The sequence below is a fragment of the Camelus ferus genome, chromosome 21 (assembly GCF_009834535.1).
Source record: "Camelus ferus isolate YT-003-E chromosome 21, BCGSAC_Cfer_1.0, whole genome shotgun sequence".
In the NCBI taxonomy this organism is placed as follows: domain Eukaryota; kingdom Metazoa; phylum Chordata; class Mammalia; order Artiodactyla; family Camelidae; genus Camelus; species Camelus ferus.
In genome coordinates, this window is record NC_045716.1 from 8,766,573 (window position 1) to 8,789,448 (window position 22,876).

General features: G+C 34.6%; 1 protein-coding gene across 2 annotated transcripts in view; it reads right to left on the minus strand.

Annotated features, from left to right (window-relative positions):
• Positions 1-22,876, minus strand: part of RABGAP1L (RAB GTPase activating protein 1 like) — a 563,059-nt gene that overhangs the window by 442,044 nt on the left and 98,139 nt on the right. For both annotated transcript variants that reach the window (XM_032463693.1, XM_032463694.1), the window contains exons 10-11: positions 21,528-21,694; positions 4,998-5,139 (exon numbers count right to left, since the gene is read on the minus strand). In XM_032463693.1, the coding sequence (XP_032319584.1) occupies positions 4,998-5,139; positions 21,528-21,694 (309 nt within the window). The remainder of the gene's footprint in view (positions 1-4,997; positions 5,140-21,527; positions 21,695-22,876) is intronic.

A 22,876-nucleotide genomic window follows, 5' to 3' on the forward strand; every position in this document is an offset into this window, starting at 1 on the left:
CTCCTCATATTGTTCTGATCATTTTTCTGCAGATCCTTTAGCTGGGCTTTCTCTTCCTATCCCTTAAGTGTTAGTGATCCCCTAAACTCTAACCCACCCCCTCCCACATTTTCTCCCAAGGAAATTTCAACCATTATCATTGCTTCATGCTGGTGACTCTCAAATCTTTCTCTCTCACAATTTGAGACTATTTCTAACAACTGAAAAATAGTTCCACTTTAATGTTCCACAGTTAGTTCAAATTCATCAATGTCTAAAACTGAATGACTCATACCCCCACCCCCAAACCAACTCTTTCCTCCAGTGTTTTGTATCTCATTTGTTGGCATCAAGATCATCCAGTTACCTAAAGTAGAAATCTAAAGAAAATCTATGATTCTTTCTCTCCCATCTCTACTGCTCTCCGTGACATCCAATTAAGTTATAAGTCTCACTGATTTTACCTCCAGAATATTCTCAAGTCTCTTTTCTGCCCCTCATTCCTTATATTCTGAAATAGCCATTTTTGACACAACTGTGTCAAAAGAACTCTGTCAAAATGCCTACATCAAAAAATGAAGCTTGAACCCAATTTATCTCTCTACTAAGACTGAAAAATGATGGTCTATCCAATACTCCCTACATGATTTTAAGATCCTAGCAGTGACTGTTGCTGAATATTTTGTTGATTGAGAACAAGTCAAAACTGGGATCACTGGGTTTGCTGTTTACTTTCAAATGTATCAGTTTTCTAGTAATTTGCTTTCCACAAGTGGTTCTTCCCTTAAAGTGCACCTTCACAGAACTTTCAAATCTCATCAACCCTCGAGTAATTTTCACTGGATCAAAAAAATACATTTCTAAGACTTGAGTCTGGAAATTGAGAACTGGCATTGAGTAACATGTCAGACAGAATGCAAGGGAAATAAACTAAAGGTGTAATTGTGTGTCTGAAAGACTTCTTTTGAAGAGAATATTTTGGCTTCCAATAGATTTTTCTACAACCTGTCCTTTAAAGAAGTATGTGTGGCTTCTAGCTGACATACTTGAAATATTCTATATCTAAAGTTTTTTTTTTTTAATGCACCAGTTTATCTGCATGTTTGAAATCACCCTTCAAAATGCTTTCACATTAACAGTGCTGTTTGGAAGACAGGGTCTTTTGTTATATTTTTCAGATGATATTGCATTATGTCCTATCCAAAGTCTGTGATTTTGGATAGATCTAGAATATGATCTAGAAAATATAAGATCTGTAATATCTTGTCTCTTAAGGGAATACTAAAAATACTACCTTCTAAGCAATTAGGAGTGGAGTTAATATCAATTCATTGGTTTAAAGAAGAATACAGGCATACCTCATTTTATTGCACTTCACTTTACTGAACTTCCCAGATACTTTACAAACGGAAGCTTTGTAGTAACTCTGGGTCAAGCAAATCTGTTGGTGCCATTTTTCCAACAGCATTTGTTTGCTTCAAGTCTCTGTGGCATATTTTGGTAAGGCTCACAAAACTTCAGACTTTTTCATTATTATTCCATTTGTTATGGTGATCTGTAGTCAGTGATCTTTGATGTTACTATTGCAAAAAGATTATGATTCACTGAAGGCTCAGATGATGGTTAGCATTTTTTAGCAAAAGAATATTTTTTAATTAAGCTATGTACTTATTTTTAGACACAAAGCTATTGCATACCAAATAGACTGCAGTGAAGTGTAAACATAACATTTATATGCACTGGAAAACCAAAAAATTCTGGTGACTTGCTTTATTATGATATCCCCTTTACTGCAGTGATCTGGAACAGAACCTACAATAACTCCACAGTATGCCTGTACCTTGATTTTGTGTGTCATGAAAATTCATGGGCTTTAAGATAAGACTACCATAGATTTGAATTCTGTAATATCATACTTATCAGCCCTATGACCTCAAATAATTTACTTAAATTTGTGAGTCTATTTCCTCATATATAATGTAAGGATGATAACAGTTATTTCTCATGGCTAATGTGAGTAAAATATGAAGCCAGGTCTATTAAATATTTAATACATTACATGCCACAAAGCAGATGTTTAATCCATGTAAGTTAGTCATCCTTCTTTTAAGTTAGTGGATAGAAGTGAGGAATTTTTATTTACTGTTAGAATAAAAGGCATAATTATGTGATACTAAATTGTATAATGTATTTTTACTGAGTAGGGCTGGTCATTCTATAATTATTCTTCTCTCGAAATTCTAGTTCCATATATTTTTCATTTCTAAAAAAATGTCATTTTTACAAGGCATTTCCTGAAATCTTGTATTCAAGCAACTTTCTGGTAGATACTTGCCTCACCTGCTTATTCTTCACCCTGAGCACACAGCTCAATTACATCCCCCAACCACCCCTATGGTTCTTGTCTAGCAGAAAATGATGTGCACAGCTTCTAGGTCTGACTCAAAATTCCCCTGCATGTGATCTCTGGTCTTCTCCTCTTTATGTTGACTGGGATAGAAATGACCACAACAATGTTGCTGGAAGTCTTTTAAAAAATACAGTGGAGTCACACAATGGAAGTAAGGGCTGAACTCTATGATCAACAGAATACTAAGGAACCGATGTTGTATACCTCCAAGGTTAGGACAGAAAAGGCATTGTAACTTCTACGTCAGTTTGCTGGTGAAAGTTAGCCATTATACCATCAGGGCACCCAAGCAGCACTACGTGGAGAGGAAGTGAAGCCTTTTGCCAACCACCAGCATCATTTTGGCAGCTATATGAATCAGCCCCTTGGAAGCTTCTCAAAGCTTTCAGAACCACCCAATGAAGTCTTCAGATGACTACATCCCCTCAGGAAATATCTGACTCTTCCTAAGAAACTTTTGGCCAGAATTGCCAGGACAAGCCACTCCCCAATTCCTGATCCACGGGTACCGGGAGATAATAAGTGTTTTTCAAAACACACACACACATACACACACACACACACAGAAAAACCTCTGACCTATACCTCCAACCATGTGTGAAACTTTAAATGGATCACAAATTCATTAAGGAAAAAAAATGACAAATTGGACTTCATAAAAGTTAAGCTTTTGCTCTTCAAAAGGCATGTAAAAAATGAAAAGGCAAATGACAGAGTAGGAGAAAATATTTGCAAAACATTATCTGATAAAGGACCTTTATCTATATACAAAGAAATCTTAAAAATCAGTAAGAAGACAACTCAATTTTTAAATGGGCAACAGATTTGAATAGACTCTTGACCAAGAAATATACAGACAGCAAATGTCATATGAAAAGATGCACAACATCATTAGTCATTAGGGAAATTCAAATGAGTATCACAAAATACTATTATACACCAACCAAAATGGCTAAAGTCTGAAAAACTGATAACGCCAAATGTTTATAAGGATATGAAGCAGCTGACCCCTCTGTTGCTGATAAGGAAGGAAAACGGTACAGCTACTTTAAAAAACAGGTTACTGATTTCTTATAATGTTATAAACATACACTTACCCTAAGACCCAGCCATTCCACTCCTAGGTGTTTACCCAAGAGAAATGAAAGCATATATTCACCAAAGACTTGTTGTACTCAAATATTCATAGCAGCTCTATTCCTAATAGCCAATAGCTAGAAACAGTGCAAAGGTCCAATTACTGGTGACTAGACAGACTGACAGATCATGGCATATCTTTATACAAGTTTACTACTCACAATAAAAAGGAACCAACTACTGACACAATATATATAAAAGTTATACACATATATGTATCTCTAAAGTATTGTGCTATGTGAAAGATGCTATATACAAAAGACTGTGCTATATGATCTGTTTTACATAAAATTGTAGAAAAGGCAACTATGGTGACAGAACAGAGATCAGTAGCTGCCAGAGACCACAGGTGAGGGTAGTGTAAAGGGGCATGAGGGGAATTTAGTGGGGGTAGTGGAAATGTTTCATATTATGACTCTGGCGGTGGTTATACAGATGTATCCATTTGTCAAAGTTCAATGAAACATACACGTAAAATGTGTACATTCTATCGTATGTAAATTATACCTTCATAAAGATTTTCTTTGGTTTTGTTTTTTGTTTTTTTTTGAGGGGGAGGTAATTAGGTTTATTTATTCATTATTATAATTTTTTAGTTTATTTAATGGTAGGACTGGGGATTGAATCTCAGGAACTCATGCATGCTAAGAGCGTGCTCTACCACTAAGCTACACCTTCCCCACCATAAAGTGTTTTTAATGAAACACTTAGAATAATGTCTAGCATAATAAGCACCCAACAAATATTAACTAAAAATACTATTATTTTTCTGGCATCCAAGAAAGGAATGGTTTCATAGAGAGAAAGACTGAGAATTCTAAAATACTTTTTTCAAAAATAATACAAATTCAGAAACTTTCTTTTAATAAACCCTATCCTCTAAGCAGATAATACAAGGGTTTAAAGTAAAGATTCAACATTTAGCTCTAGTTTCTATAAAAAGTACTGAGCACAGAGCCAAATGAAGCATGACTCTCATGAGGTTGGTAAGCATCTCTCAGCAGCACTCATGTAGTAAACAGAGCAGATATCAGCTCTTTCAAAACAAGTGAGTTGATAAGGCAACAACAAAAAGACAAGTCAGAACTGAACAATGTCAAATGAGGAGTAGGACATGACATACCACTAAAAACATCTCAGAGAACCTGAAACTTCTTATTGAACACTTCACAAATACTTAAAATAGGAAGCAAGACAGCAAAGTTAGGCTGTCAAATTTAAATAGTTGCATCAGTGACACGGAGGACTATGCAACCAAGGAAACCAAATGGACCAAGTTCTCTTCCGCATCTAGTAGAAACTAGTCTAAGAGTATCAGAGACTAGGAACAGTCACCACTCCTCCCCAAACCCACCACATAGGCACACAGACAGTCACAGACACACACACACACATCCATCCATCCATCTTTGAGGATTATAAGTACAGCAGCTATATAAAGGGAGGGAACTGAGCACGTTTCACTTCTCACCCTCTTCTGCTTCATCCTCCTGCGGTGACAGTGGACCCCCTCCACTAGTAGGTGTGACTGGTTCCTCCTTCTCAGACTCTCGCTGTAGACTCACCACTTCGTATATTGCATCTCCAGCACTGGTATGGCCTTTTCTCTCAGACTGAGAAAGATATAAACACGTGTTTCAACATTAGAAATCTGAAAGGAGCACTAAAAGGTAGTATTTCAATGGTCATTAAAAAGAGCTGAAATGAAGAGCAGCACATCATGTTTGATCTACAACATTTCTGAAATTGAGAAAAAATTTTAAAGTATGTTGTTCTCCACATGATATTCTAAATGTAGCATTATTTTAACTAATACAATGAAACCTACTAACCATTTTGAAAGCACTCAATTTCTTTTATCAGAAAAATCTTCCTTGGCATATATCTGGAGAAAAATATAACTCAAAAGACACATGTACCCCCATGTTCACAGTAGCATTATTTACCATAGCAAAGACATGGAAACAACCCAAATGTCCATCGACAGATGACTAAATAAAGAAGATGTGGTGTGGAGGGGGGGAATACTACTCAGCCATAAAAAATAATAAAATAATGCCATTTGCAGCAACACGGATGGACCCAGAGATCATCATTCTAAGCCAGAAAGAGAAAGAAAAATGCCATATGATATCGCTTATATGTGAAATCCAAGAAAAAAGAAGACGCAAATGAACTTATCTACAAAACAGAAACAGATTCACAGACACAGAGAACAAACTCATGGTTACCAGGGGGTAAAGGGGGTGGGAAGGGACACACTGGGAATTCAAAAATTGCACCTCTTGGGGAGTGATAGAAATGTTAACTGTCTTGATTCTGATGGTGGTTTCATGGGTGTCTACATCTATCAAAATTCATCAAATTGTACATCTGAAATATGTGTAGTTTATTGTACAGGAACCATACCATAATAAAGGTGTAAAAAAGAAAAGAAAAGAAAAGAAAAACCTGAGGCACCACAGATTCTAGGGCAGACAGATAAGAAAGTAATGCTAGATTCTAAGGACTGACTACCTCGCCCTGAGGTAAAGAGAGACCAGCTACAGTAATCAACTAATTTATAGAAGTAGACATTTTTCACCTTATAAATGGTTTACATTCTAAACCATTAAGAAGGAAAAATTAAGGCAACTGCCAATTAACCAATGTACCATAGCCTACAGAAGCCCTAGGTAAATCCGACCCTGCCTGTCTCTAGCCTCATCTCACAAAGAACATTTGTTACTACATTCCAGCCACTCTGGCCTTATTTCAGCTCTGGAAACTTTCAACTCAAGGCCCTGGGACATCCTTTTCCTCCTGCCAATACAGCTTTTCCTCCTACTCTCTGCTATTCCCATTAATCCTGGATCCTTACCTCTAATGTCACTTCTACAAAGAATCTAAACCAAGTCCCCATGGTTCTGATTCTCATCATGCCTTGTCCTTCCCCAACACTATACTTACTACAATGTAACTACACATTATATTTTTATATTATTATGTTTACTTGTATAATGGCCATCTCTTCCACAAGAGAGTAAGCATCATACAGACAAGGATTATGTTGATTTTCAATCAGAAATAATACAGTACCTGACACATAGTACGTACTTGACAAATATCAGTGGAATGAATGACTAGACTAATGGTAAAACGTGAATTCTGAAGTCAAATAGACCTGAGTCTGAACTTAATTTCACTATGAATAAGTGTGTGGTCTTGGACAAAATATTTAACTCTGCTGAATCACAGTATCCACATGAATAAAATGGAAATAAACCATCTCCAACATTATTAAGATGATTAAATATAATAATGCTTTGAACATATACCAAAGTACCTGGAATAAATTTATTATTATTACTACTATTATTTTTATTATCACCATTATTATTACAACACCATGCTAGGCACTAAAGAACACAGAATAATACAAGTATAAATATAGATATTATCTCTAATATCTACCTGCACTGTAATCCATCTAAATTATGAAAATATAACTATTTTAATTATTCACTCTTTTCAAGAATTACTTCTGAGCCATAAATCAAATTTCAAGTTCACTTTTGAATTATTTAGAAAATAATAAAATTGTCCACTGCATTAAAAATAGAAAAAAAAAAAAAAAAAAAAGACAGCCATGGTAAGTTAAGTGGTTATGTTTAAATCAACCAAATATTTATTGCATTTCTACTATATTCAAGAAACAAGGAAAAACAAATCCCTAGAACAACCACTAAAATAATCACAAAAAGAAATATAATAAAAATAAAATACTAACTAAATGTTCAAATAATCCAAAAGATGGCAGCAAAGGAAAAAAAAAGAAATGTAAGATAAGAAATAAGCAGAAAACAAATACTAAAATGATAAACTTAAATTTTAACATATCAACAGATATGTCAATTACACATCACCAAATATAACAATTAAAAGAGAATTCTGAACTTACATTAAAAACAAGACACAACTATATGCAATCTACAAAAAAACTCACTATAAATACAGCGGTATAGTCAAGCTGAAAGTAAAATGAGGTTAGAAGATACACCATGACAACAATAATCAAAAGAAAGCTGAAGAGACTATATTAATATAAGACAAAGTAGACTACCAAGCAAGAAAAAAAAATCACTAGGCATAAAGGACATTGCACTATGTTAAAACAAGCAATTCAACAAGAACACTTAAAAATCTTATAAGTGTATGCACCTAGCAACAGGCTCTCAAATGTACAAAGCAAAATTTCATAAAAATGAAAGGAGATAGACATACCCACATTTATAATAGGTGACTTCAACATTCCTCTCACAGTAATGAAAAGAAGACATACAACACAACATTACAGAAGAACTGAGCATCACCAACAACAGGATCTGATGTTTATACACCACTTTACCCAATAACAGCAGAATACACAGTCTTTTCAAAAGCATGTAAACATTCACTAAAACAAATCATCTCCTGGGTTATAAAACAAACTTAAAGAAAATTTTTAAAACCAAAATTAAAAAATGTTTACTGAACATAATACAATTAAATTGGAAATCAACAACAGAAATATATCTGAAAAATCCCCAAATACTTGGGAATAAAACAACACTCCTTCTAAGTAATCCATGGATTAGAGTCAAAGAAAAAGGCTCAAATTAGAAAATACTTTGAACTGAACAAAAATAAAAATACAACAAATCAGTATTAGTGGAAAACATCTAAAAAGTGTGCATAGGGAGATACTATATATATATACACACATACACACACACTATATATATATAAATGCTTATATATATTTCAAAAGAGGCATCCCAAAATCAATAACCTAAGTTTCCACCTTAAGAAACTAGGAAAAGAAGTACAAAATAATCTAAAGCATGCAGAAGTGAGAAAATAACAGTAACAGCACAAATCAATAAAATTGGGAGCCCCAAAAATTAAAAATCAATAAAACCAAAAGGTAGTTCTTTAGAAAGAAAAATAAATTGATAAATCTCTAGCTAAATTCATAAAGCAAAAAGGAAAGATACAAATTACCAACACCAGGAACAAAAAAGTGGCTATCACTACAGAACCCATGACATCAAAAGGATAACACTGCAAACAGCACTATGCACATTAACTGTGCACCTTAGATAAAATGAACCAATACCTTGAAAGCCACAAAATACCCACACTTACCCAAGAAGAAATAGATAACCTGAAAAATGCTATCTCTACTAAACAAATTGAATCTGTAGTTAAAATCTTTCTGAAAGTGAAAACTCCAGGCCCACACGGTTTCAACGACAAATTCTACTAAACATTTAAAGAAGAAAATGACACCAATGCTAAAAAAAAAAAAAAAAAAGTATCTTCAAGAAAATATAAGAAAAAGACTAATTCCCAACTCACTGCAGAAGGCCTCCATTCCTCCAATATCAAAGTAAAGAAGACATTACAAGAAAACAAAGCCACAAATCAATATCCCTCACAAAGACAAAAACCCTAAAATAATCGCAAATCAAGTCCAGCAATACACATAAAAAATAAAATATTATGACCAGCGGGGATTATCCAGGGAATGCAAAATATGGTTCAATACTGGAAAAATCAATGTAACCCACCATATTCATAGACTAAAGAAGAAAGACTACAGGATCATATCAAGTAATACCAGAAAGAATTTTAAGAAAATGCAGCATTCACTCTTTCATGTTAAAAACTTTCAGTAAACTAGGAATACAAGGGAGTTTTCTTAACTGGATAAAGGATATCTACAACAAACCAACAATTAATATCATACTTAACAGTAAAAAACTAAATGCCTTCCTCCTGAGAGAACAAAGCAAGGAAGTACATTGTCACCACTCTCAGGCAAAACTGCATGAAAATCCTATTTAGTGCAATAAAGCAAGAAAAGGAAAGAAAAGGCACATAGATTGAAAAGAAAGAAAACAGACCATATTCCCAAGCAATACAATTCTTTATCAGCAGCTGACAAACTTTTCCTACAAAGAACTAGATAGGAAACATCTTAAGATTTACAAGCCATATGGTTTCAGTCACTGCTACTCAACCCTGCTATTGTAGAAGGTTTTCAATAATAGTAAAATATTTCATTTTCCTCTACAAGCATAATTTTCTTTACTACTATCATCTTATGTAGACCTAAATATTATACCTAGCAACTGAGTTTCAAATACAGAATTTTTTAATAAATTCTGGAAAAAGTTGTTGTAAAAGACTCAGGAAAAAGTTTTTACCTTCCCCCTAACTGCCTAAAAGAACTTAGATAGAGGGCCTGTTCCAGCTATCAGGAGAGATATCTGCAAAGAATATGGGCTAGGTGTGGTGGGGGAAACTCAGCAGGGCCTAGAGAGCAGAAACCACTCTGTATCCCACTGTCTCGGCATGGCCCAGCAAACTTCCCTTTACCAAACCTTTGCTTTTCTATCTCCATATGAGTTACCTTTTTTCTCTTTCAAGTTGCAAAACGCTAATCCTAACCCTAACCCTAACATTCTCTTTTGTCTCTAACGGAAGATGGTATTTAAGGTGAGGGCTCCGAATACGGTGACAAGTTGCTCCACTTTCCTGTGTCTTTCCCATGTGTGCATGTTATTAAACTTTTGTTTGACTTTTCTCCTGTTAATCTATCTCATGTCAATTTAATTCTTAGACCAGCCAGGAGAACCTAACAGAGTAGAGGAAAATTTCTCCCACCACAACACCCTCCTTGCCTGTTTCATGAGATTCTTTCTCTTTTCTGAATCCAAATTTTATTCCTGGCAGACTCAAAAAACAGGTAAAGTACTTAGAACAGTGCTCAGCACACAGTAAGTGCTATATAAGTGTTACTTCTGGTTACTGTTTTGTGCTGTTACATGATACAACACTTTGAGGCATGAGATACTTTAAACTGTGCTACAATATGCAGAATAATTAAGACACAAAGATGACTTCCACATCCTATTCCAGTGCTATTCTAGAACTCTTTCTGGGCAAATAAGTATAATGTTAATAATACTACACAGAGCAAGCATTCAATCCTGGCAACAACCCAAGCTCATCACTTGAAAGGTCACTCTCTGGATCTTGGTAGGTTCCCTCTTATCACTCCGACCTCAGACATTTAAATGTCTCTTTCTTAGAGAGGCCTTCTTTGACAACCCCATACCCACTCAATCATCATAGCACTCTGCTGCTATCCACTGTCTTGCCTTTTGTTTGCCTGCCTGCCTGCCCGCCTGCCCGCCCCCTCCATGTATCGACCTTCCACTAGAATGGAAGCTCCATGAAGCAGACTTGATCTGCAGTGCTTACCATTATATCCCTCAACGTCTGTAACAGTAATCTGTCACGGAGTAGGCAGTTAATAAGTGTTTATTAAATGACTTAACTAATACATAAATGAGCAAACAACTCTAAACACAGTACGCATTACTTTTACCTCCATTTTACACATAAAGAAGCTGAAGCTCACAGATACAGCTACCAAATGACAGAATAGGCAATTAGCCTCTCACCTACTATCAGAATCAAATCGTTAATATTTTGGCTTACTTTATAGTCTACAGACATTATCTTATATGCTAAAATATATTTCGGGGGAGCAGAATTTGTCACCCCAAAATATGCCACATTAGCATGAAACCAAGCAGAACCTTGTGGGGCCCTCCCAGGTACAAATCCTTTCCGTCTCCTCCATTTCTTGTTTATAGGAAATAAGCTTCATTCAGCCTCCTAGACCTTCCCTGAGTTCAAAAGGGCAGATTCAAACAGTTGCTTATCAAGGCAGGGAGGGAATGCAGAAACAAAGGAGGAGCAGCCAAGAAACAATAGTGCAGCAATGGGCAGAGTCTTGGTTCCTCCTCAAGGAATATACATAACAGTATCTTTGAGTTCTTCTGCACAACTAAAGCCCCCACCATGCTGCGGATGGTAATTTCAGGCAGAGCACCATATTCCTGTAACATTGCCCTGTTACCTCACCACCAACCAATCAGAAGAAAGTCTGCTTGCAGTGGAAGATAAACTCAACTCTGATCACATCCCAAAATGATTAACTGCAATTAACTTCCCCTTTCTCACTTTAAAAAACTTCCACGGTTGAGCAGAATCTTCAGAGTTGGTTCTTGGACATGAGTCTGCCTTCTCCCCAGGTCTCCTGAATAAAGCAGCCCTTCCTTTCCAACCAACGAGTATTGGTTTTCAAGCAGTGAGCAGCCAAATCTGAGTTTGGTAACAAGCATAAGGATTACTATTTTGAGCTAAAAGCAATCAAAACCCAGCAGATTCAGGAAAGCTATTTTACCTCTCCCTCAACTGCCTAAATTTACATAGGAAAGGAAGCCTGTACCAGGAAGAGAGCTTTTACCAGATACCTTTTTATCTAAGAAAGTTATCTACATAACAAGGCAACCTCTGTTTCCCAAACATCTCCTCTCCCTGCCTTCCTGTCCTTTGTATCCCTAGACTCCTCCCTTTCTTTGGCTTAGAATGGTATATAAGCTTCAATTACCAGTTGTCTTTTGAGTCTCTATACCTTTATGGGGCTCCCATATGTACATAAGTAAATTTTTCTGCTAGTAATGTCATACTTATTTAATGATTAGACCAGCCAAAGAACCTAGACTGGAAAAAGGGAACATTTTTCCACCCATACAATATTACATCTCTTCTGTGATCAGAAAAAGGACTCACATATATCCTCAGAGTGACTTCTTTCAACCATCACTTTGTGTCACTCTGCTATGGTCCCTCCTTTGTCTAAATCCCACAGCATTCTGTGTATTATTTTCATCTAGTATTTATCATAGCCTTCTTTATAAAATAGTAATTTTAACATATTTCCTTACTAATAGGAGGTGACACAAAGTTCCTTTGGGGCTAAGGGTTATATTTTAAATATCTTATCCTTGTTGTGCCACTACCACAGATGCTATAAATTAACTTTGAATTAACTTGACTACAATAGTCACGGATTTATTTGTGCTAAAAATCTCTTATACAATTCACTAACTCAAATGTCATAGAATTTTAGAGATTAAAAAAATTCAGCAATACTATTAACCCACATTCTTAGTTTATAATAAGGAAACCAAGGCTTACACAGATAAATGGGCTTCTAATAGGTTTATTTTTTTATTACCTACTGAGAACAAGCTTCACCTGACATTTATTTCATATACAAATTCAAAACATTTCATGTACTAAGTCCAAAATATATGATACACACTACACAGCTGTATTGGAACAGGCAATTCCTTTTCAATCAAATGTAAATTTCACTATGTCTTTTTAGGCCAGATGCTCCAATAACTAAATACAACTTAATTTGTTATTATTATTAGAGTTTAAAAATCTCCATAATAAGCAGTGACACATTTTTTTCCAGAAAATTTGTTCATCATGATAATCATATATGCTAAGAGAAATTATTTAAATTATTTAAACCTTACCAATTCTACAACATATACTTTGTGTCTCAGGAAATGTCAGTCTGCATTAAAATACTCTGTGCTGGCCTCCAAATGTTCTGGATTTTCTAAACTTATCTAATGTAAATAACATTTCTTAAGATTATCTTTAAAATGAATATTATATAAGCACTTCTTTCTTCATAACATTTTTTATATAATTGCCTCAAATTGTTTTTTGTAGCTTATCACACATCCCCCAAATAAGCAAGAATTCAAAAACCACCCCCTACATGTTTTCCTCCTGCTGACTCAGTTGACCCCTTGATAACTGAACTGTTTTACAATAACTTCATCTAATCAGCTAAATCTGCTCCTATTTTTCTTGAACTCTATCCTATTCATAGAAGCCTAATTATGAAATAAAAGATCACTGAGTTCACTGAAGTAAGCGTTGCATTTTCCAAGCGATCTCCATTTGCTTCCACTCTTTCATACCTAATATAACTTTGCTGTTACCAATTTTTACTACATTTTGGCACCAGCACAAAGTCAAAAACCTTTTTATAAAGAACAACACAGTTAAGAATGTTGCATACTATTATTGGGGGGGGGGGGCTGTTACCTCTGTTCATAGAAAGTCATTTCATTTCAAAATTTTGAACAGGTAGTATTTTAAGAGTTAATACCATAGTCTTAAGTGCAAGAATATTATCTGGACCTAAAGAAATTACATCTAACTATGAATGAGCAAAATCTTGTTATTAAATGTCAATTACATTGCTACTTCCCCATCATACTCATGTGGCTCTCCTTGTCACATTACTCTCCAGGTGAGAAGCCTTTTGTTTTTACTTACTAAATTTTCAACACATTAAAAGAATATAAATCTTTAGATAAGAGGATTATTCCTCACTTACAGGCTACGCGGTAATAATGTTTTCTTAAACTCCACAAAAGAACGATAAGGGAGAAGAATGCTAATACTTAATGAAAGGATCCCAAGTCACTTTGCCTGCCTTCTTGCTTTGCTTAACAACTATCGTATTACTTCTAAAATGCATTGCCAAAGAGTATAGGTAAGTAAGAACCCTGTATTTTCTGGCTTAATTTCAAATATTTAAAAACTAATTTTTCAGAATACATCCTTTTCATTCAACTAATAATTCCTCAAGTTTTTGACAGTTCCATAATAAACCACCTATTCTTATTTCAGCACCCAGAATGAAATAGTGCTTCAATTTTCAGTTCAATAGTGTATTCAATTTTATTTCCTTTGATACAGTGTCATAGTGAGACACACTTTATAGAACAATAAAAGCCAAATTTGAGAGTAAATGGTAGCCCCTAAGTATTCCCACTATCTTATAGTTCTTTAGGCTAAATACAACCAGCAGAATCCAAAATTATTCTATGATTTTAAAAATTATAAAACAAAGCAAAACAAAAACACTACTATAAAGGTTATATTCTAGTAACTTTCCCATCAAAGAATCCTGCCAATAAATATCTTATGGATGACGGAATGCATAGCATTTATTTTCAGTAATAAGAAAATGAAGAAATAATATTTCATCAAATTATTTTTTAAGTAATTTATTAGTGGAGCAACAACTAATGTCACTATAGTTTAAAGTTATGAGTATCTCCAATATGAATTCTATTTGGGGGTACTTTAAAACTGTCATTTAAAAAATCACTTTGAAATAACATGATAAGAACATAAAATCTGAAGGAACAAAACTTTCCAAAATTCTAATTTTGTTTTCAGCTATTATAGAAGTCCTCCTATAAATTAAAAAAAAAAAAATTTAAGGAAATATCAAGTGAGGCATAACTTCTTTTCTTATTGATATATAATTGACATAATAACACTATGTAAAGTATACAATGTATTGATTTGACACATTTATTTATTGAAATATGATTACCACTGCAGCATTAGCTAACACCTCTACTGTGACATATCATCATTTCTTTTTTGCTGTGAGAACAATTATAATCTAGTCTCTTAGCAACTTAAAAATTTGTAATACAGTAAAGTCATCCCTTGGTATCCATGGAAAGACTGGACCCACGACCCGTCCATTGATACCAAAATCTACAGATGCTCATGTCTCTTATATAAAATGATGTTAGTCCAACTGGCCCTGAGTATCTGCAGGTTCTGCATCCATGAACTCAACCAACCAGGAAGGGATCCATGGACTGATCCACAGACCTGAATCCACCCTTGTACAACCCACAGACAGAGGGTCCACTGAACTGTTGACTATAATCAGTATGCTGGCCATTAGATCTCCAGAACTTTATCTACTAGTTGCCAGTTTGTACATAATTTCTTAACTACACCATTTCTGCAGAAAGAAATCAGTTCACTTTTTAAAATATTTGTTATGCCGTTCCTCTAAAGGTTGGCAACAAAAGCTTTTCAGCACTTGACTTCATATTTTGATGGGGTATTGATTCAGCAGAACCACTAGCAGAAGTGTTTAACTTTCAAACTTGGGAAAAAGCAGAGAGAGGTTAAATTTTCTCAATATTCTAATTTTATATATAAAACAAAATAAAGTGTATCCTAAGACTTGGATTTGTATTCAGCATCTCTTTTGTTCCCAGTTATAAGGGGTGAATTATAACATTCTGTCTCCCACTCAACTCTCAATCAACTGCAGCCTGACTTCTGCCCCACTTCTCCTTTGAAACTGTCCAAGTTTTACAGTCCAAGATCTTTGATTCGTATTTACCACTCAGATCCCTAGCTAACCTCCCTGCGGTACCTACTGCGGCAGGCATTCTCTCCTGCTGGAAACAATTTCCTCCCTTGCCTTTCCTGGACTCATTTTCTTGGGATTTTACCCCTAGATCTGTGCTTATCCCTTGACAATCACTTGGCTCAATCTTCTTCCTCTGCCAATCTTATAAATGTCTCCTCATTCAACACTTGGCCTCAGGATAATTTCACCTACTCCAATTCACAATTCTCAAGCATCAACCACTTTCAAAATCTTTATTTCCCAAGTTTAGGATACAAATATCCACCTACTTACTAAACCTGGAAGTCCACAGAAATGTGAAATTCAGCATATCTGAAACTACGCTAGCTTTCCTCGTAAGCCTCGAAACAATTCTCCCTGAAAGTCTCTCAGTCAAGAAGGTCAACAACCACCCAGTTACCTGGAAGTAACCTTAGGCTCCTTGTTTTACCTCAACCTCGCATCAAATCAAACACCAAATCTTGATTTTTACTTCCCTAATGCCTCTCAAATTCATCATCTCTACTGTCCCCACTGCCATTCCCTTTCTTCAGGCCATGATCATTTCTTATCTTGGCCACAATAGCCTTCTTACTTCGTATTTATTGCCTCCAGTATCAATATCCTTTTCACCGCTGTCAGAGTGACCTTTCTCAATTATAAATATGGTATCATTCACAGCTTAAAATTCTCCCAACCTAAGGATAACGTACTAAGCATGGTAATGATCTACCTATTTAGAATAATTAACCACCATGCCCACCAATGCTTCAGCAATATCTAATTTCCTACAGATCTCGCACATATCATGTTGCAACAGAGCTTTTATCAACTGACTCAACTGTTGTCTCTGACTGAAATGCCCTTCTCCGCCTTACCACACTTCAAAATCCTGACCTTTATACCAGAGTTAGTTATTCACTTATTGATTCATTCATTCATTTCTTTTAGGCTTAAAATACGAAGGATTCTGCCCAGAAAAAGAATACAGACTAGACAAACTAGTAAGTATTAAGTAACATTATTACTAGCAAAAATAGCTAACATTTATTGAGCGCTAACCGGGTAACAAGCACTGTCCTAAAAGATCTTACATGAATTCCTATTTATTCATCATGACAACTGTAATACTGTAATATAATAAGAAATACATATTTTGGTCTTCATCCTGGCTCCTGAAACAGCCATAGCAATATAGGTGAAAGAAACATCTTTTGTTCTATTTGGTGTTCATCTCACCTGTGAAATAATTCCAGAGCAACAAGGGTAAAAGGAGCATCTTATGTTATTCCTAACAAGCTTCTTTCAACCACACCAGAGTTTAATGTTAACGAGGTGACTGATGGAAAGTCCCTAAGGACACTGAGGGACAGGGAGGAAGCTGGACGCCAGGGGAATCAATCACATGATTAGAGGGTTGTAACTTTCAGTCCCACCCCTCAACCTCCAGGGACAGGAAAGGGGCTGGTACTTCAGTTAATTACTAATAGCCAAAGATTTACTCAATCGTGCCTACAGAATGAAGTATTTATAAAAAAACAAAACAAAAAACAAAAAAAAACCCTAACTTAAGGTGTTCTGAGAAATTCTGGGCTGGTGAACAGGGAGTTGCTGAGAGGGTGGCAAGCCTGAAAAGGGCATGGAAGGTCACACCCCATCCCCCATACCTGGCCCTATGCATCTCTTCTACCTGGCTGTGCCTGAGTTCTATCCTTTTATAATAAACTAGTAATCTAGTAAGTAAACTGTTTTCCTGAGTTCTATGAGCAATTCTAGCAAATTATCAAACCTGAGGAGGAGGCTGTAGGAACCGCCGATTTATAGCTGGTTGGTCAGAAACACAGGCAACAACCTGGACTTGCAATTGGTGTCTGAAGTAAGGACAAGGGAGACAGTCTTGTGGGACTGAGCCCTTGACCTGTGGGGTCTGTGCTAACTCCAGGTAGTCAGTGTCTTAACTGAATTGTAGGACATCCAACTGGTGTTGAGTTAGAGAATTAACTGGTATAGGAAAAACACAAAAACACCCACCCATCTGGAGTCAGAAGTCAAGTGGTGTGATAGTAGTAAAGTAAACAGAGTTTTCTTTTAACAATTCTATGACATGGTGTAATAAAAATTTCCCATTTCAGAGATGAAGATTATCCTAAGGTTAAACATGTAGGAAGTGGTAAGATGGAATACAACCCATAAATCTGACTTCAATCCAATGTAGTCAGCACCACTTCCACACTTTGCATATACCGTTGCATGTATCACCTAGTATAATCTTTTTACCACTACGTTCTTCCCCACTTAAAGACAGAGAACATACATTACTCATTTATATATTCCCAATATCTAGCTTAGTGCCTATCGAGTCATAGGCACTCAATAACTGTGTCACAAACCAAACTATGCAGTGAAAACCATTTCTAAAATGAAAACTGGCCATCTCAGCAAACTAATTTCACTTCCTGTGATACAGGCCTTTGGCCCTACCTCCTCAATTTAGTAACACTTCATGTCAAGCAGGAATGCCCTCTTGATTTCCTAATCTTGACCCCTAATACAACCTAGCCTAAGGAAGCAGTCTTATCAAACTCATTAATAATGAGGACAATGTGACTGGTAAAAGTTATTAAAGACTACGTCCTGGTGATATTTGTATTTCAACAGGTAGAAAAGCTTTAAATCAGCACCTAATAGTAAAATATCAGGCCGTCATTAGTATTAGAAAGGCTTTTGGAGAAGGGATCTTTTTGCAAGCAGTTTTCAAACAACTCTATATAAAGCATAAAGCTAATCTCCCCAGAGTAGCATCACAGATCACGAAACAGTTCAGAACCTGCTTTCTCAGAGGAGTAACCGTGCACTGCCAATGCTTCAACGTTACAAATCTTAGATTTTCTTTATACATTCTTCACACACTGTAAACCTACTGTAATTAGTGATGTCGACAAAGATGATGCAAGCAAAGAAAGACAAGTTGAAGTGAAATACAACAAAAATGACCAGAACTCACATGGAGAAGTTTTCGGGGAAAAAAAAATATTAATTTTAGTGTTGTGGCTAGCATAAGCATTTCACAAGGACAATTTTTAGGGTCAAACTGCTTAGGTTTAATTCCTGCTTTATCACCTAATAACAATCTTCCTGTGACTAACTGCTTATCTGAGAAATGAGAATAATAATGGTACCTACACTTCAAAAGAGTTGTACTGAGGATATATACCATGTAGTACACTATTTAAATAACAGTTGCCATCATTACTACTGTTTACAGTAATAGTCAACAAGAATGGAGAGATCTCAGTGAATACACAGAAAACTGAGTAGCAAGCACAGGAAAAACTTATCACAGAACTTAACATAGCTGACATTTATAGAATGCTCCACTCAGGGGGAGGATATAGCTCAAGTGGTAGAGTGCATGCCTAGCATGCACAAGGTTCCTGGGTTCAATCCCCACTATCTCCCCCAAAAATAAATAAATAAATGAACCTCATTACCTCCCCCTACCAAAAATTTAAAAAGTTAATTTAATTTAAAAAGGAAGTACAATACTCCACTCAACAACTGTAGAATACACATTCCTTACATGTACTCTCGGAACATTCACCAAAATAGACTGGGTCATAAAGTAAGTCTCAACAACTTAAAAGGATTCAGATCACACAGAGTATAGCCTCTGGTCAAAATTAAAAATCAGTATCAGAAAGGTTTAGAAATCAAACCATATACTTCTAAACAATCCTTATGCCACAGAAGAAATAACACGGGAAACTGGAAAATATTTCAAATTGAATGAGCACACAAAATACCAAGTTTTATGGGTGTAGTTAAAGCAGTGGTTAGAGGAAAAGCTATAACCTTAAAAATGAAAAGGTGTTAGGGAAAAAAGGGGGAAAAAAATCAGTGATCTAATCTTCACATGAAAAAACTTTAGAAAGAAAACCAAGTTAAATGCAAAGCAGAAAATAAAAAGGAAACAAAAGGAATCAACAGAAGATAAAACAGAAAAACAATAGGGGAAATCAATGAACCCAAAATCGGTTTCTTTGGGGGAAAATAAAGTCAATAAAATTAATAAATTTTTATAGCTAGGCTGATAAAAAAAAAAAAAAGAGAGAGAATATGTAAGTTACCAATATCAGAAGTAAAAGCAGATTCCATAGATCCTAAAGACATTAAAAAGAAAAAGGCAGTGTTTCAAGCAATAAATTAAATATCTTTGATTAAGCTGAAGATTCCTTGAAAGATATAAATTACCAAAAATGACTCAAGAAGACATAAAAATAATAGTAAACAAAATAACACAATATCTACTGAAGAATTTAAATTATACCACTAAAGTTAGAAACCATCTTCTTATTTGATATTCATTTAAATCAGTCTCACATTTAGTGGAGCTGAACATTATAAGTGAATCTAATTTAATCTTTTTAATTCACATGAAATGGCATCACATAGTATCTTTAATGTTTAATTACTAAGAAATTCTTATCTTATGGTACTTATCATTCAGTCATTTAACATCAGCAGTTTTAAAAGTCTGAAAATAACATTTAATAATAAAAATCCACTCTAATGTATTATTCTTGAAATTTATATAAATTTCAGGGTTCTTGTTTATCTTGCCATATATATATACGTAGGGGAAAGCTAACTTTTGTGGGGGGAAGGAAAGCTACCTTTTTATCAACTCTCAAAGAGGAAAAATTCTAGCAAAATAACTTATTAACTATCACTAGAATGATGACAACCACTTTCTATACTCCTTTACTCACTCTTATGTAACTCTGGATAATCCTCTGGCTCAAAATGACAAATGAATTCTTTGATAATCATTAACAATTAAGCTACCAAAAGAAAAGAAAAAAAGAAAAACATCTCATAATAAACTGTGAAAAGATACTCAGGAGACTAAAGTTTTGAATACTGTTCATATAATCTTCATCAGAATATGCTACAAAAACTAAAAGAAAGAAAGAAAACAGTCCACACAGTAATAAAAGCTATGTTAAACCACAGTTCCAAAAATTTTATGAAAAATGAAAACCACAGCAATTTCAAAACATCTACTACATGAAGCCTAACTGAGCAACAATGACAAGTATTTTTAAAAATGAAAATGGTTAAGTGGCTTTTACATTTGTTCACTGTACTAATGCTTGCTTTTACCACACTGCATTCCACACATAGCATATGAAGTAACAAACATTTTTAAACTTGGGAGAGAGGAAGCACTAAATAGGATGTAAAGGACTTCCATTTTTTAAACAACATTTTACCCTGATTTCATAAAACAGACACTATTAGAATTCAAATTATTTTTCACTTCTTTACAAGACAAAAAATATGTTTTACCTAATAACACTGTCTAATTTAAGGATGTCATAGAAACCCTAATTTTGCTTATTTACTATTAAAAGAAATTTATAACCTTACTGTAAGCCAAACTATACATTCATATAATATTATAGGTAGAAATAGCTATTATAATTGGTCAAGTATTATTTGGAAATTTTTTCATTATAACTTTATAAAGATATGTTATTTCTGTGCCCTTTTTGGTTTTAAATAACTGTATATAAAAGGAAGAAAAGTTGTTTTAGACATAGATTCAATATTTCTATTAAGTATGTTGATACTTTACAGGTACACATTATAGGTTTCTAACAATTTTTCTACATAATTACCAGTTTTCTTAACTTACATTATCTACATACAGATTTTTCAAACACTCCATTGGTTGACTCATGTATCATTTGATTATTTGAGGAATTTTACTGCTTTCTATTGTTATTTAAGGAATTATGATGACATTAAAGAAAAAATGGTAGAAAAAAATATATGCAAAGAACAAAAAGGTCCTACCTGTTTCAACCTCATGAAGAAAGTCTCTGTGAAAGTCTTTCTGCTGAAATACCAAAATCGCTCATTTGCAGGGTACACACGTACTACTGTCTCCAGGAGAAAGCGGACAGGCTCCACCACCTCCGTGACTACCATGTCCACTGCCACAGTCATGTACACTCGTTTATCTGTAGTAGAAATTTTCTGTGGTTTATGCTGGCTTTATTATTACTTGATTATTTAAGAAAATAAAGTTAAAGAACTAAGGTTCTTTATAACCACGTAACCTTCCCTGTTTAATTTTAAATGTCTTATTGTCACTTTGAATAAATAGGTAATCAAGTATCTCAAGTATGTTTCTCAACACTCTGATCCCATCTTAATCAGAAGTCCAAATCTCCTCTGACAACTTTAATTTTTTCTTCCCCAAATCAGGTCCTTAATACAAAAAATGAATAAAATTAAAATTTTAGAACTTCTTTTACACTGAAACTATCTTTTAGATTTCCCAAAAACCCTCTGGAAAATCACAAAGACTTGCCTTTTCATCTTATAAAAAAGAGATACTAGAAATTACTAGGTTTGTTTGATGAGTTGCATGGGAAGGATTAGTAAATCCAAGGAGATACTCAACCTTCACTATGTTAAATTTGTATGGGAAAATGTCATTAAAATGAGTATTTCAATGTTCTATGCTTTCAGGGAAGTCCCTGAAGATTTGTCAGTACATTTATTGTCCATAATATATACTGTTTATCCTCAGGAAAATCAGTGGCCAAAGCTCTAATGAAATGGTTCTGTGCAGTTTTCATACATATATATATGTACACATGTACACACACACATACTATATATATATTATGTGTATATATATCTTGAGTCCTGGAAAGTGATTTTAGACTGCAACATTATACTGTTATCAGTCAAAATTTCAGTTAATATTTAGAATGTTTACTTGGCCATAGCCTGCCTTTAATTTGAATCCAGGATCTTCGAGGCCAGTGTCTATTGGTTTTCTTTAGTTTCACTATGATAAGTTGAAATACGGCTTTCATTTTATTTTATTTATCCTGCTTGAAATTCACTGGGGTTTCTGAATCTGTGGTTTGGTTTTTCCATATTATTTTGTCATTTCTCTGTTATTTTTTAAATATTTATTTCAATTTATTTTGTCTACCACTTTTAGTTCTCAGTTAAGGGAAAGTTCAAATAACCAAGCCTACCATTAGAAGAAACTTTCAATGGTATCTTTTCAAACCATTATACAACATCTAGACTCATCAACTATACTTCTATTAACATCATCACATTCAACAAAAAGGTATTACATTCTTACTAAATACAAGCACTCTACCTGCCAATTCAAGAAA